A 14,559-nucleotide genomic window follows, 5' to 3' on the forward strand; every position below is an offset into this window, starting at 1 on the left:
ATTTAATAAAATATTAGGGTATATAAGTAATGCACATATATGTATTTAAATTATATGGAGACACAACATATAAAATTTCCCCATTTATAAAGGATTTGAAATTTTTGAATTAAAGGACATTTTTTATACTGGTACGAAAATGAACAAGAAAAAAAAAAACGCAAAAATCACATAAAAAATTTATATGGCAGTATGTTGAGGTTTTTTTAAAAAAAAAAAACATTATAGTGATTTATCATTATTGGTGATGACCTTTTATAGATAAGCAGATTTTAGTGTTAAAAATTTTTAAAACTAAAACAGAGAGGAACCCAATTTTATATAGATTATTTATATACTCTTTGGACCACTTATTTTATAAATTTTATAAAGTACGAGTATATATTGTGTATATTATATTACATACATAAATTTGTGTTATTGTTATTTAGGACTAATAATATATGGAAAGAAAAATAGATGCAATTTTAATTATTTGTTGGGCCATCAATTTTAAAAGGAAAAGTAATTAATTTAACCTCAATTCTGTGTTAAAATTTAGGATCATTTTGGCTAATTATTTAGGTAGGTTTATTTTTTGTATATATAAATTAAATAAAAGATTATAAATACATAATTAATAAAAATATTTGACATAAATTATTTAAATATATAAAAATTGCTGTATTGAAAGGATAATTATTATACTTTGTCCGTAAGGACAAATTAAATTCAACAAAGTTAATAAGGTAATAAAATATTTAAAGAAATTAGATAATATTACAGAAAACACAGGCATTGGAAGTATTTTTGTTAATTGGATTAGAATTTTGGAAAATTTATTTTATTACGATAATTACTATTATTTGTGTTTCAGTATTATGAGGTCCAACAAATTTTATTAGGAAATATTAATATTTAAAATTTGAAATTTAATTTTTGAATTAAACTTAATACTATTGAAAGCACAATAATCTTTCACCTTATATCGTCACATTTGGCTAATTTAAAGTAAATATCCTATATTTTTGTTATACATATTCTCCTTACTTTATATATTGTTAATTTAGAACGTTTACTATACAATTTATTATATGAAAATGAAATTCTAAATTCTGAAAAAGCTATTCTTGAATTCTAGAATATAAAAATTCCGAGTTTAAAATTTTATTAGCAAAAAAAAAACGCTTTTATAAAATAATAGTATAAAGAACGCAATATAATCACATAATTGTTATACAAATTAAAACATTGCATACATTCAGGAGAACCCTCAAAATAATTTTACAAATTTTTTTTTAAATGATTGTTATCGTTAATTATATTGTTACAAATTTGAGCTTTTTAAGCTTGAGAAAATTTTAAATTAAAAATTTTAAAAGCACAATATTGCCAGATATATGAGATTTTCAAATGTAGAATATTTTATATTTTGAAGAAAAAATACAATAAAAAAAAAATTTTTTCTTTTTCGAGCTTGCGATTTTGAACAAATTTTTCGAGAATTTTGTTATATTTTTATATGTATATACATAATGCATAATAATTTTGTATTAAATAATTTAAAAATTCAAAAATTTTAGAAGTTGAAGTGCATTTATATAATTTCTAATGTTGAGAAGAATCAGTAGGTTTCTATGTAAAATATATCAAATTTTAAAATATTCAAATATCATTAAAAATTTAATATTCATAATCATATGTATGTATATATATATATATATTATTGCTATATTAATTTCTCAAAAATATTTTTGCAGAAATATGAGATTTTATGCAATAGAAATTTTTTTAAGATCTCAAATTTTTGCAGTAAAAGTTTAATTCATTTTAATTGTCAAATTAATATTACGGCGGTTTCGGCCTTAAATCTTATAATATATATATGGTATATATGAAATTTAAGTTTTTCAATTAGCTACTACATACGTACATTTTTCATTTTTAAAAAATGTTCCTTTCGTATTTAAATAATAATTTTGTATGTACTTATTTTTGAAATTATATCGTATATATGTAGGCATTATTATTTTTTTGTATTATTTCATTTTATAACATTAACTGAACATTATGAACATATACATATACACATAACTATAGTATACTTACATAGATAGTAAATGATATTTATGACGTAATTTTATACAACTAAAATCTAAATATATTTTATTAATTAATATTTTTTTTAAATTTTATAATTTATTTTTTTTTTATATATGTAGCAATTTTTGTAATTATTTTTGTAATTATCATTCAAAAATTCAATTGTTTCAATCATAATCATTTTATAATTTGATATTTTATAGATAAACATACATATATATATAATAGTTTAATTTAATTATTATAATTTGATCCATTTTCTAATTCTTTTATGTTATTTGAAAAAAAGAAACAAAAATCAAATAAAAATTGTAGTTTTCTTTTTAATTTAAATTATATAATTATATCATAAATTTTCATCATTTAACCCAATGCTAAAATTGTAGTTGTTTTTATTAGAATAAATATTAAACTAATTTTAATCAATAATTTTATATTTAGATTATTTATTATTGGACTAGAATAATAATAATTTTTATTATAATTAATATTAAATATTCTATTACCACTATTATTCAATATAACTTCAACTTCACGATTTAATTTATCTTTATCAAATTGATTTCCTAAATTATTCATACCAGAACCATCTCTCATATCATCATCATCTTCATCATCATCGTCATCATCATCATCATCGTCATCATCATTATCATTACCATCTTCAATATTATTTAAATGATTTCTATGTTTATTATGTTTACGATGATTATGATTTCTATTATGACCAGTTCCACTGGTACCAATACTACCGGCACCATTAACACCATGTCCACCAGAATTTCCACCAATATTTCTTCCAGTACCACCACCATCAATACTACCATGCATTTGATCATCTAAATCATCATTATAATCTTCATCATCACTTGGATAATTTATATCACGAGATGCTTTTCTAGCATCACTATGCCCCATTAATTGTTGATGTTCTTTATTACATAAATCTTTACTACAATAACAATATGTGATACCATTTGCTGTTTTACAATCATCAATTGCAAATACATCACATGTTCTCATTATTTCTTTTCCTGTAAAAATTATAATTAATTTGTATTAAAAATTTTGAAAAATTTTTTTTTAGTATAAAAATTTTATAAAATTATTCTGCTAATTGCTGACTAGCTACATACTTTAATGTTATTGATATTCTATTTAATGAGTTAAAATTACATTTTCAGTTAGTTATTTGCTGGTTTAGAACATTAAGAACGTTTTATATTTATGGCAATAAGAGAAACTAATCTAAAACTGGTCGCCGACCTACCAAACTGAAAACTCATTTATTTTGTGATAATTTTAATCGGGAATCATATATAATTTATGGGAATCAATAGAAATTAACATTAAAAATTTCTATTTTTAAGAATCAATTCAACAAGTGATATTGTAATTGTCTTGTGTAGTGTAGTGTATAAACTAGTGTTAACTGTATTCAAAGATTTCTCAACACAAATTTCATTGAATCAGGCATTAAATCAGGCCACCGTGAATGTTTGTAGTTTTTTCGTACATATATAAGAATAATTTAATGCTTTATACTTGTATAATAATTTTGATAATTTTTAAAATACCCTTTTAGTATATTTAATGATATGTTAAATTCAAAAAAGGAGTAACCATTAAATTTCTTTCTGAAGACAGTAGAATTTTAAGTACCTACATCAAGGCATATTTATTTTAAGACATGCATTAAAAACATGTTGAATACACGAGGATTTTGCTTAAACAGCATGCAATTGCATAATTTTTGAATTTATTTATACAAATTTATTTTAACACTCAAGTCATACATTTATATTCTCTATAATTACTGTTATATTATCTGATATTATTACAACATTAATTAGATATTTTATGCCAATAAATTTGAAGAGAGAATAAATTTATTTTGTAACTAAATATTTTATTAAAATTAAAAATAACTTAATGGTCTTTAGTTTTTAAATAATAATTTTAGTTATACTGACCACATTGCATACATTTTATGAGAGATTGTGATCATACTATGAATTTTACATGAACAGTTGACATTTTCTGCGTTTATTTAGGAAATAGGACTACTCGATCATCTTTTGGGGAGCTTACGGCTGTATTTAACTTAACAAATAGGGTATTTTTGAATTATTTGCTATTATTCTTAAAAAATGATTCTCTGATTTTCTTGATATTTCATTTACGAATTCAGTCATGTCTTATATAAGCTAATAACATTTTTTCAGAATTTATTTGACCTACCAGGCAGTAAGTATAAACCTTTACTGTAAGGCAAACTAAAACTGTGTAGTCCAACAATTGATTACAAAGAAAGGATCAAGAGATTTTTTTAGAGAAATCGGAGCCTGGAAAATGAAATTTCACTGCGCAAGTATTTTATAATTCAAATTTAATTAGGACAAACATTTTGATTTCAACTTGCTAAACGAACTTAGAGGAAAAAACGGTATAGAGTAGTATAAGAAAAAATTTATTGGAATTTGCATAGTAGTCGGTTATTCAGCAACACAATGCAGTCGCTTATCGTATGTCACGTCATATGCAATATTTAAAAAAAATTCTTATTCTTAAATATTAATTTTGTTGTCAATTAATTATTGGTTTTATATTTAAATTTTATGTTTATAGAAAATATTTTTAATGCACAAGTGATAACGCCCTGCGTTCATTACACAAATACTTAAAATGTCAAATATAAATATTCTTTAGATTTTCGCCTTATATAATTATTAATTATAAATTACAAAATTAAGCAAATTTTTACAACATACACACACATTATTTTTATTATTTTATTATAAAATTTATAGTGCGTAATGTCACTTTTCCTTCAATAAAAACTATCACGTCATGTAAATTTTGAAATATGAACCCTTTTGGAAACATTTTATATCAATAAATGATGAAAGTCATTTTATATAATGTGTTTTATGACATTAATTTAATTTTTAGTTGAAGACATGTCATGTTAAGTAAAGGTAATTAATGTCATATGCAATCGTTTATGACATGAAATAATTTTTCGAATTAAATTAATTCCATTTTGTGAGGTGATATTTTTAACGTATAAGGCAAAATTAGTGTTGTTAAGAAAAAATTAAAGAAGTGTTATATTTTTTTTTATCATATAAAGTTCAAGTGAACAGACAATTATTTAAAGAACATTTTAATATATTGTTCCAAGAATTTTTGGTTTATTATAATTTTCCATACATGTATGTATGTTTATGTGAAAACATGCATGCTTGCTATTTCATGTATTTTTAGGCACGAAATGGCAAGCATTTTATTGAAAATTTCGAATCATAATCTTTATCACATCTACTGATCGATTCTGATCCACTGATTGAATGAAATATTGTAAATAAATTTAATAAAACTGTTCCTTAACGGCTTCAGAATATAATATTTTTTTTACTCTCAAAAGATTCGTAATATAAAAATGGATGTATGGACTTACATAAAAATTTGAAAACTTCTAAAATTTCTGAATAAATTAATATACACGAATTAAAAAACTATATACATATATAAATTTTATGAAATCATTTTTAGACATTTTTGTCCGTCCGTCCGATTACAAGATAACTTAAAAACGAATAATACAATCGACATCAAACTTTTACAAGTTGTTTCTTTTCTGCCAAGGACCGATTGGACGAATTCGAACAACGGGTTTGGGTAGCTCCCATACAACATAGAGAGGTTAATTTTAATGGCAGTCGCGTGTCCAATCATACATATCCGTGGACTTTCTATAGAATGATTTCACAGGTTCGACATACGATGAAAGTTAATTCTAAATATTTAAAAAAGCAATTTTTAAACTCAGATTGACAAGGTGCAGGGTATAATTCGGCCCAATTATGCCAATTGAAACGATTTTACATGTTTCTGTGTTGCTTGACAATATGAGAAGTGTTGTCCTTTGAAATGAAAATATAACAAAGAGTACAAACATTAAAAATTTATGATTTTAATTTGATTTTTTCGTATTTATTTTTGTCTCATTAATTACCTTTAATTTGTGTTATGCATCCCAAATATTCTGCTGGACATTCAATTTCAAATTTCTTTAAATCCATTGATCTATCCATTTCTTCACAGGGTGGTGAATCAGGATATTTTGCATCAATATAAAGATTTTCATCACCACAACTGTAACATTTTAATGCGAGTGCATGGGATATAGCTGAAAAGAAAAATAATTGTTTTTTTATTATGAAAAGAAAAATTTAAATTAATTTATAATATTAAGGTATAGGCTCTAGGAATTTTTATGTAAGTGTTAAAGATAGAAGTTTTTAAAGTTAAATTTAAGTCTTAACTGAAAAATTTTATTATAATTTTGTTTATTATTAATTTATGTACTTGGAAATTCTACATTCCGTAGCATTTCCCTTTACATATATCGGAATTTGAAAACCGAAAACTCAAAGTACAAAGTATAGAATCAGTGGCAAGAATAGTTTGTAACAATCGGGTTGTTGCCCTTCAGATTCGAAAGTTAATTGACTCTATCTTAGAGGTTATAGAAGTTACAGTATTTTGAAAGTTTGCGAAAAATAGACGGTAATATGGTCACAATTTTTGATACAAGTTTTTGAAATGGTCGGAGTTTGTATGATAACTGCCAAAATAATATAAGCAACCACTGTATGAAAATAAACAAAAAGTTGTATGAATTGTGTGCGTGACAATTATCATACAACTCTTAAAATTTTTCATTCGTACTAGTATCAGAGAATTGGCACGGTCACCTTTATATTTTCTTGATTAAAATCAAATTTTTGCTAATAGGGAAGATTTTGTTTTTAGAGACCATTAGAACAAATACCAAAACAGCAAAAAGGAACCAAAATGCAGAAAGTAATAAATTTTTGAGCGAAATGACCCTGTAGTGTGTAAAAAGTGGTATTGGATTATCACTATCCTAAAACCATATTATAAATATAAGATTTATTAAACTCTTTACAAGATTTATATTATAAAAAAATTTAATTAAAATAATTAAATTAATGCCAAAATCACTTTATTATATTAATTAACTATAGTATACATAGAAGTATAAAGGATAAAAAAATATTTACATATACATACAATATATTTATATATATATACCTATGTAATTATAATTTTGAAGTGTTAAAAAAATTCCACTTAATACTCTTGAATTAAAAATAAATTTGATGGGCATCGTGTTAAAATTTCTTTCTCATCTAAACTCAAACTCTTTAAATTTAATTAAATGCCTGCGGGCTTAAGTATTAAAAGTTAACTTTAAAATTTAATATAATTTTATTAATTTATTCTGGGAAAAAAAACGATTTTTGTATTCAACAAAATTTAATATTAATTCGTTATAAATATGTATATATATATATATATATATATATATATATATCAATTTATGTATATAATAAAAAATTCGAAAGACTTGATTTTAAGTGCGATAACTAATTTAATAAGCTAATTTCTTTATATACATAAAATGTCTACTATAATTTATATACCATTGACTTATAATTATTTAATATATATATGTATAACACTTTTCATTATAATTAAAAATTCTAGTATACACTTTTTAATATTTATTTAACAAAAAGAAGAAGAAAATAAAAATTAATTTTAAATTTATTTCACAAATCTCAAATGAGAAGAAAGTATGAAAACTCATTCATATTTGTTATATTTGCAAGGAAATTGTCTGTTAAGTGTTATAAAAGCTTAATTGCATTTCCTGTAGTAATATTATAAATTAAAGAAAAGGTATTTGCATATATTAGTATAATTTTGTTATAATTCATAATTTTTGAAAAAGTGATTTTGCAATCTGCTCTTCATACTTAATTAATGGGTGCGTTCAAAACGCTGAATCACTGAACGCCTTTAATATTGTTATTGATATAATTCTTTACTGAACAATTTACATGATCAGTCTCTTAAAGCGATTTATTTTCTCAGTTAATTTTTTCTTTTTAGAAATTAAAAATATTTTATTAAAATTTCATTGATAATTATTGTATAATCAGAGCATAAAATAAAATTAGTAGTATTTATTAAATATTAATAAATAAATTAAAAATTTATACAGCTAAAACCAAACGTAAATACGACTACTGTACAGTAAGTTAATAGAAAGTGTCACATAAACTAAAAATAAATTCAACAAAATCAATGCTACTGCACAATCTGGCCTTAAGAACTCTTTTACTTATGTTCGTACAAAAAACAGACGAATACAAACTAATTTCGCGCAATCTACGCATCACTGGCTCGGAATTTTGAAAAGCTCGACCGAACTTAAGTTGCTGGGATTCCCCTGTATTAAAATTTGACACAATGAAACCGTGGCAATCATGTTACCCACCACAAGTTGATCAATAAAAACTTTATCGGAAACCATCTTACGACATCGAAGGGACCTTAAGGTCAAAAACTGAATCATACTCTTATGAAGCTGCAATCTAAACGAATCCGATCAATCCATTCCGCGAAAAGCGAAACGAAGGAAACAGCTCTGCACAGCTTCAATACGATTTAAATGAATTACAATTTTATGAAAATTACATAAATGAAAATTTTCATATTTACCGCTCACTCTTAGTACAGTTGGAACAAGAAAAATGTAAATTCGTATGAAAAAACTCTGACTCTTCCACATCCTTTATTGTTTATGCAAATTTTTTTCAAAAAAATTCGCCTATATAGAAATTTTAATATTAAAATCAAATAATTTTTTATGTTTGGAGAAATTTCCAATGAAAAAAATTATTCTATCACAAAATCTTTGAAACGTAAAACAATTCCATAAAAATTTAGTTATTATCAAGTACTTTTCAATTAAATTAGCGAAAACCGAAAATATTGAAATAATTTTTTTAATAATTTAGGTGAAAATCTTTATTAAACTGTGTTAATAAAAAGTGTCTATAGAATTTGTGCCACAAAATTTCTTCTTTTATTATTTTATACTAGGTATAAATGTTAATCCCATTATTCTAACAAATAATGTGATTTTATATTTGATTACTGATGAAGGGATAATAATATAGTTATTTCACTTATGTGAGATGAAACTACTTTTTCTATTTCAATTGATTTAATTTCACATTAAGCCACAATAATTTTGAATAAAGTTTTATTTATATTGTGCGATCCTATATTGAGTACAATTTGATTTTTAAATCTTTGATGAGCAATATACACACAAGATATACTCACGGAGATTTTTATTCACGAATTTAATTTATAAAGTTAATTAATTTTAACGATTCAATTGCCGTAAACCAAAAATTTTATCTTTTATATTTATACTTTTTATTTTATATACTGCGAATTCTAGTTAATAGAATTCTAACAATAATGTTAATCCATAAATGTTGTGGCATACTCATTCAATATTTATTATGTACATATTAGGATAATATCGATGGTGAGATGCATAGATATGCTAAGTAATAAATTTTTCAAAATGCGTTTTTTTACACCAATACTAATTTGGAACGGCCCTTTTTGTGTGGTATAGGTTGCAGTAACGTAAGTGAACTTGTTTCCGAGATTGTCGGAGTTCAAGTAGGTTTAGTGTAAATGCCGAAGTAGTAAAAAAAGTGCTTTCTTAGAATATTTCCATTACAAAAACTGATATACTGACAAAACACAAATATGCTAAATGCACGACCTTTTTAATTATACAACGTTAGAGTAAGTGGCTTCTTTTCGAAAATTTTAAATTTGCTACTTAGTATATTTGTGCGTTTCCACATCGATATTATGCTTATACACATATTTGTACATAGTTATATATATTTGCTTTATAATCTTATTAGTTGAATTAATTAAATATTAAGTGTGAAAAGTTTATTTAATATTTAATTAAATTCTCAAAATATTCACTTCAAAAGTATTCATTTCTATTCATTTCAATTTGTTCAAATAAAATTATAATATTTAATTTTATATTTATTTCGAAAAAACATAATATTATGGTATTTATTCGTGTAATATATAAGGACTCTTTTAACAAAATTCGAAATAATGGAAAATTTGTTTTGATTAATATAATATGCATGAATTGCACTGATAATAATTTGAATATCTAAGCATAATATTACGAATATATATAGATTTTTAATATATAGTACGATTATATTATATGGAAATATAGAATATACTATTGATGTATGAGATTACTATAATAAATGCAATAAAATTCAAGTATAATGAATTTCAATTTGATTAATATTATATTTAATTGTTATCAAGTTAATTGCGGAGTGCATATACAATATATATATAACAGTTTAATATTACGCTATTATGCAAATTAAAAAAGTGTTATATTATTGCAAATAGGGTAGTTGTCTATTAAATATATAACTATTAAATATAATAATAGTCAAAATATAAGACCAAATACTTTAAAGTCACAAAATTTTGTCTTGAATATTTAATACGCAACTGTTATACGTATATTAGATGTGAAAATGCAATAATTTCAAATAATGTTACTGAAACCCCTCGTAACCTTTAGACAGTACATTCGCTTAAATTTTAAAACAAAAGAAAGTGAATGAACTCATTCAAATTAATTTAGGGCGTTTTATTTATAATGCACACTCTTTGAAGCTAAAATATTAATTAATAAACATTAATTTAATGTTCTTGTATAAAATTATAAAAGTGAAATTTGATATCAATCTTATCAAAGATCCTTTTATAAAATAAATACATTCAAATTAAAGCAAATGGTTTGCAAAGTAGCAAATTTCTAATTTATTTAATTGGTATATTGAGTTATTGCATACTTTCAGGATGTGAAGTAATATAAAAGAAATTGGAAAAAACAAAGTGGAATTAAAATTATGAACGGCAAAATCGATTAGTTAAAGGGAACCATGTTTGACAGAAATTTGATAAAGCTTACGATTTCAAAGGAATAAGTTGGCGAAAAATAAAATTCGGTAATTTTGTAGATAATTGGACTACAGTAGGGATGGGAGCATAGAAAAAAAGTTTAATTTTTGTCCGAAATAGATTATGTACAATTAAAGACTATAGAAGTTGTTAAAATTTTGAACCCATACAACTTGCCATCTAAGATAAAAATAACGTTACGAGTTTAAAAGGAACGAGTTGAATTAGTTAACGGTTAATTTCAACGGGTATTTTGTTATATTATGTTTGTTTTATTCCTTGTCCTAGAAGAAACAATTCGCCATTTTTATACCCTGCATTTCGTGAAGGGTATATTAACTTTGGTATGGAGTTTGTAACTACTTGAAGGAGTCATCTGCGGTATAAACATATATATATATTCTTGCTCAGCGTAAAATTCTGCGTCGATTTAGACATGTCCGTCCGTCCGATCGCACGATAACTCAAAAACGAATAATGCAATCGATGCCAAACTTTCACCAGTTTTTTCTTTTGTACCAAGGACGAACCCTATTGTTATTGGACTAAGTCGGACAACGGGTTCGGGTAGCTGCCATACAACTCAAAGAGTTTATTTTAAATATTTCAAAAACTAATAAAGCTATAAATATAAAATTTTGTATACATGTGTCCAATTATATTCTACACATGCTCTAAAAATTATAATGGGATAGCTGCACCGGTTCGGGTAGCTCCCATACAAATCCAAAAGCTTATTTTACATAATATTTGGAAAAGTAATAAAAAAGTTCCAAAACAATATTAAATGTTTATGATTTCGTCCGACAAACGGACAGAATTTACGAATTATATTTTTTTGCTCAATTTTATTGTGAGTGTGTTAAAAGTAAACATAAGGTCCATAAAATTTAAATATTTTCATGTACATTCAACATATTTGCATACAAATATATTGCATGTATGTAGCTATGTATATTAGTGGGTGCACTGCATAATAATATGAGTAAAATACTATGAACAATATGATTGTATTACATATTCAATATTATTATTGTTAATATAACGGGAAAACTAATACTGTTGAACACATAATTTACAAAAATGTCAAAAAATAATAATTATATAATGATTATTATTTTAAATTAGATTTTTGATGGCACTGAACTTTTAATGTAATATTACAAACAGTATGTTGTATATGTGTACATCTATTTTATACAAAGATATTGTGAATGATATTAGAAGTGTCATAAAAATAAATAATTATGTTGACATTACTGCATAATACTTATTTATATTCTTTTATTAATAGATAATATACACATATGCATACATAAATATGTACATGCATAAAGGTAATACATATACATACATATTTACGTACTTATTACGCATAAAATTAAAACTAAATAGGATGCATGTATCCGGATTTTCATCATACATCATTGCCAACATAATGAGTAGAACAAACACAAAAATAATGTCATCAGTCATCACTTTTCCTTGTAATAATAACAATAATAATAATAAATTTTGTTGTATGTCGGAAAAGAATAAAAAAAAATTAAATAATATGATGAATAATAATCATAAGAACAACAAAAAAAAAAAATAATGTAATTCATCAATTTAAGCTCATTTAAAATCACATCAATTTTTGTTCTTTTTCATACGGTATAATCATACGATATGTGTATTTAGGTACAAATATTATAATACGTATGTACATTCATTAACTAACTATCCACAAATATTTAAGAAGAACAGCTTTAGATTAGAAGAAAAATTGTCATTCATTAACGTTTGCTACTTGCATTTGAGAGCCTATAGTTTGAAATCTGACAGCTAGAAGAGGAAAAAATACACACATTGTTTCCTGTCTTATTTTAAATAAGGTGTGATGACTACTGTTCAAGTAAAATTCAAAGAGAAGATTAAAATCATGCTTTCGTTTATAAGAAAAAAATTCTTATGTGATCATCACATAAGCTTTAGTATTTTCTTTAGTTTAGCGAATATATAATACCTTACAATATGAAAATGGGCTTCAAATACTTGTTTCAAATTTTTGAGGATACTAGTAAGGTTTTAGTTAAAAACTTTAGAAAAACGCGAATTTTGCTCTTATCTTTGGACCACTAATATTCTCTGCAAAATTTGTCACCGATTAACGGCAGCGAACTGAACTGAAATATTTAATTTTAACAAATTCCGACAACTAGTTACTTAGTTCGGTTTCCTGGCCGTGATATTTTCAAATATTTCATAAGTTAATTGATTTAATACCCTGATACCTGATTTCTTTACGCTTCTCTATACCATGAAAAATACTTTGAAAGTCTTTGATTGTCTTTCTCCTAACCCTACTCCCTTATTTAAAGTATTAATGACGTAAACGTTGATGGATTTGCGTTTTGTATTTAAAATTATTTCAATGTTTTAATTTGAGAGAGTGTGATGACTTTAAGCAAGTACAAAAGTGGCATTATATATTAAAATATTAAAAAATAAAAATAATAAATAAAAATTGTAACGGTGTTTATTAAAAATTTTGACATTAACAATTGTGGATTCCGTTTGAATTACTTATTGCTTCTACAAATGGCGATATTTTATTTTTTATAATAATGTGTAAATTATGACCTCAATGCATAACGTAATAGAAAGATGTCGCTACTGACTATACTCATACACTGTACGTACATAAACACATCTACCTATATTTAATATTTTTCACATTTTTAAATAAGATTGATAGAAATTTATCACTCTATTTTAATATGAACGACAAAAATTGGGAAGTATGTGTGTTTATTTACTTACATTAATATATGTGTGCCAGTTCTGTGACAAGACAATGATAAATTAAGAGAGTAAAAAAGAAAAAAACGAGAATTTGTTTTGCTTTATTTATTCAAAGACTTCAATCATATTAGTTTGGATAGGGTTAAAACATTTATCATCCGAAGAGGAATCTAGCATGTTTTGCTTTATTTCGTTGTATCTGTAATGGTACCCACTAATTTTTGTTGTCTTATTTTAATCAAATACGCATTTTATGCTACTTACTCTTTATAGAGTCAATGTCACATTCAAATAAAATTTATTATTAAAAAATTGTAGATTTCCTTTTTAATAATATTATTATTATTGTGACATAATCTTTACCAATATTTACACATAAACATTGTATGACATATATGTACATATACAGAAACCATTTAAAAATTACCAGAAGATTAAAGTCAAAGGATTAAGTACTCATTTCCATAGGAACTAATTAATTGATTTCCTATTTTAATGAGTCATGAAATGAAAATCTTTAAAAGTGTAACAGAACTAAAGCTGTTTGTAATGGGGCTTTCAAAAGTGTATATGCGCATTTACATTAGATGCATTTCATATTTTGCATATATTATATTGTAGCTTCTATCTGTAATGATTTTGTTGCTAAAGACGCTCAGAAATTACTTTTTCCTACTTAAACTACACGATTTATGAGTACATGATTACAAAAATTTCAATATTTTCAAATTTACTTCAATATTTTTTTCTGTTAGCAAAGCGTAATATAGC

The 14,559-nt window shown here is 24.1% G+C and overlaps 1 protein-coding gene across 2 annotated transcripts in view; it reads right to left on the minus strand.

Moving 5' to 3' along the window:
* Nucleotides 1–2,381: 2,381 nt before the first annotated feature.
* The window catches only part of LOC129613001 (protein PFC0760c-like), a 65,187-nt gene continuing 53,009 nt past the window's right edge, over nt 2,382–14,559 (minus strand). For both annotated transcript variants that reach the window (XM_055526877.1, XM_055526876.1), the window contains 2 exons: nt 6,101–6,274; nt 2,382–3,116 (listed from right to left, as the gene is read on the minus strand). In XM_055526877.1, the coding sequence (XP_055382852.1) occupies nt 2,446–3,116; nt 6,101–6,274 (845 nt within the window). In that variant the 3' untranslated portion in view covers nt 2,382–2,445. The remainder of the gene's footprint in view (nt 3,117–6,100; nt 6,275–14,559) is intronic.

This window comes from Condylostylus longicornis, unplaced genomic scaffold (assembly GCF_029603195.1).
Source record: "Condylostylus longicornis isolate FDR11 unplaced genomic scaffold, ASM2960319v2 ptg000080l, whole genome shotgun sequence".
Lineage (NCBI taxonomy): Eukaryota > Metazoa > Arthropoda > Insecta > Diptera > Dolichopodidae > Condylostylus > Condylostylus longicornis.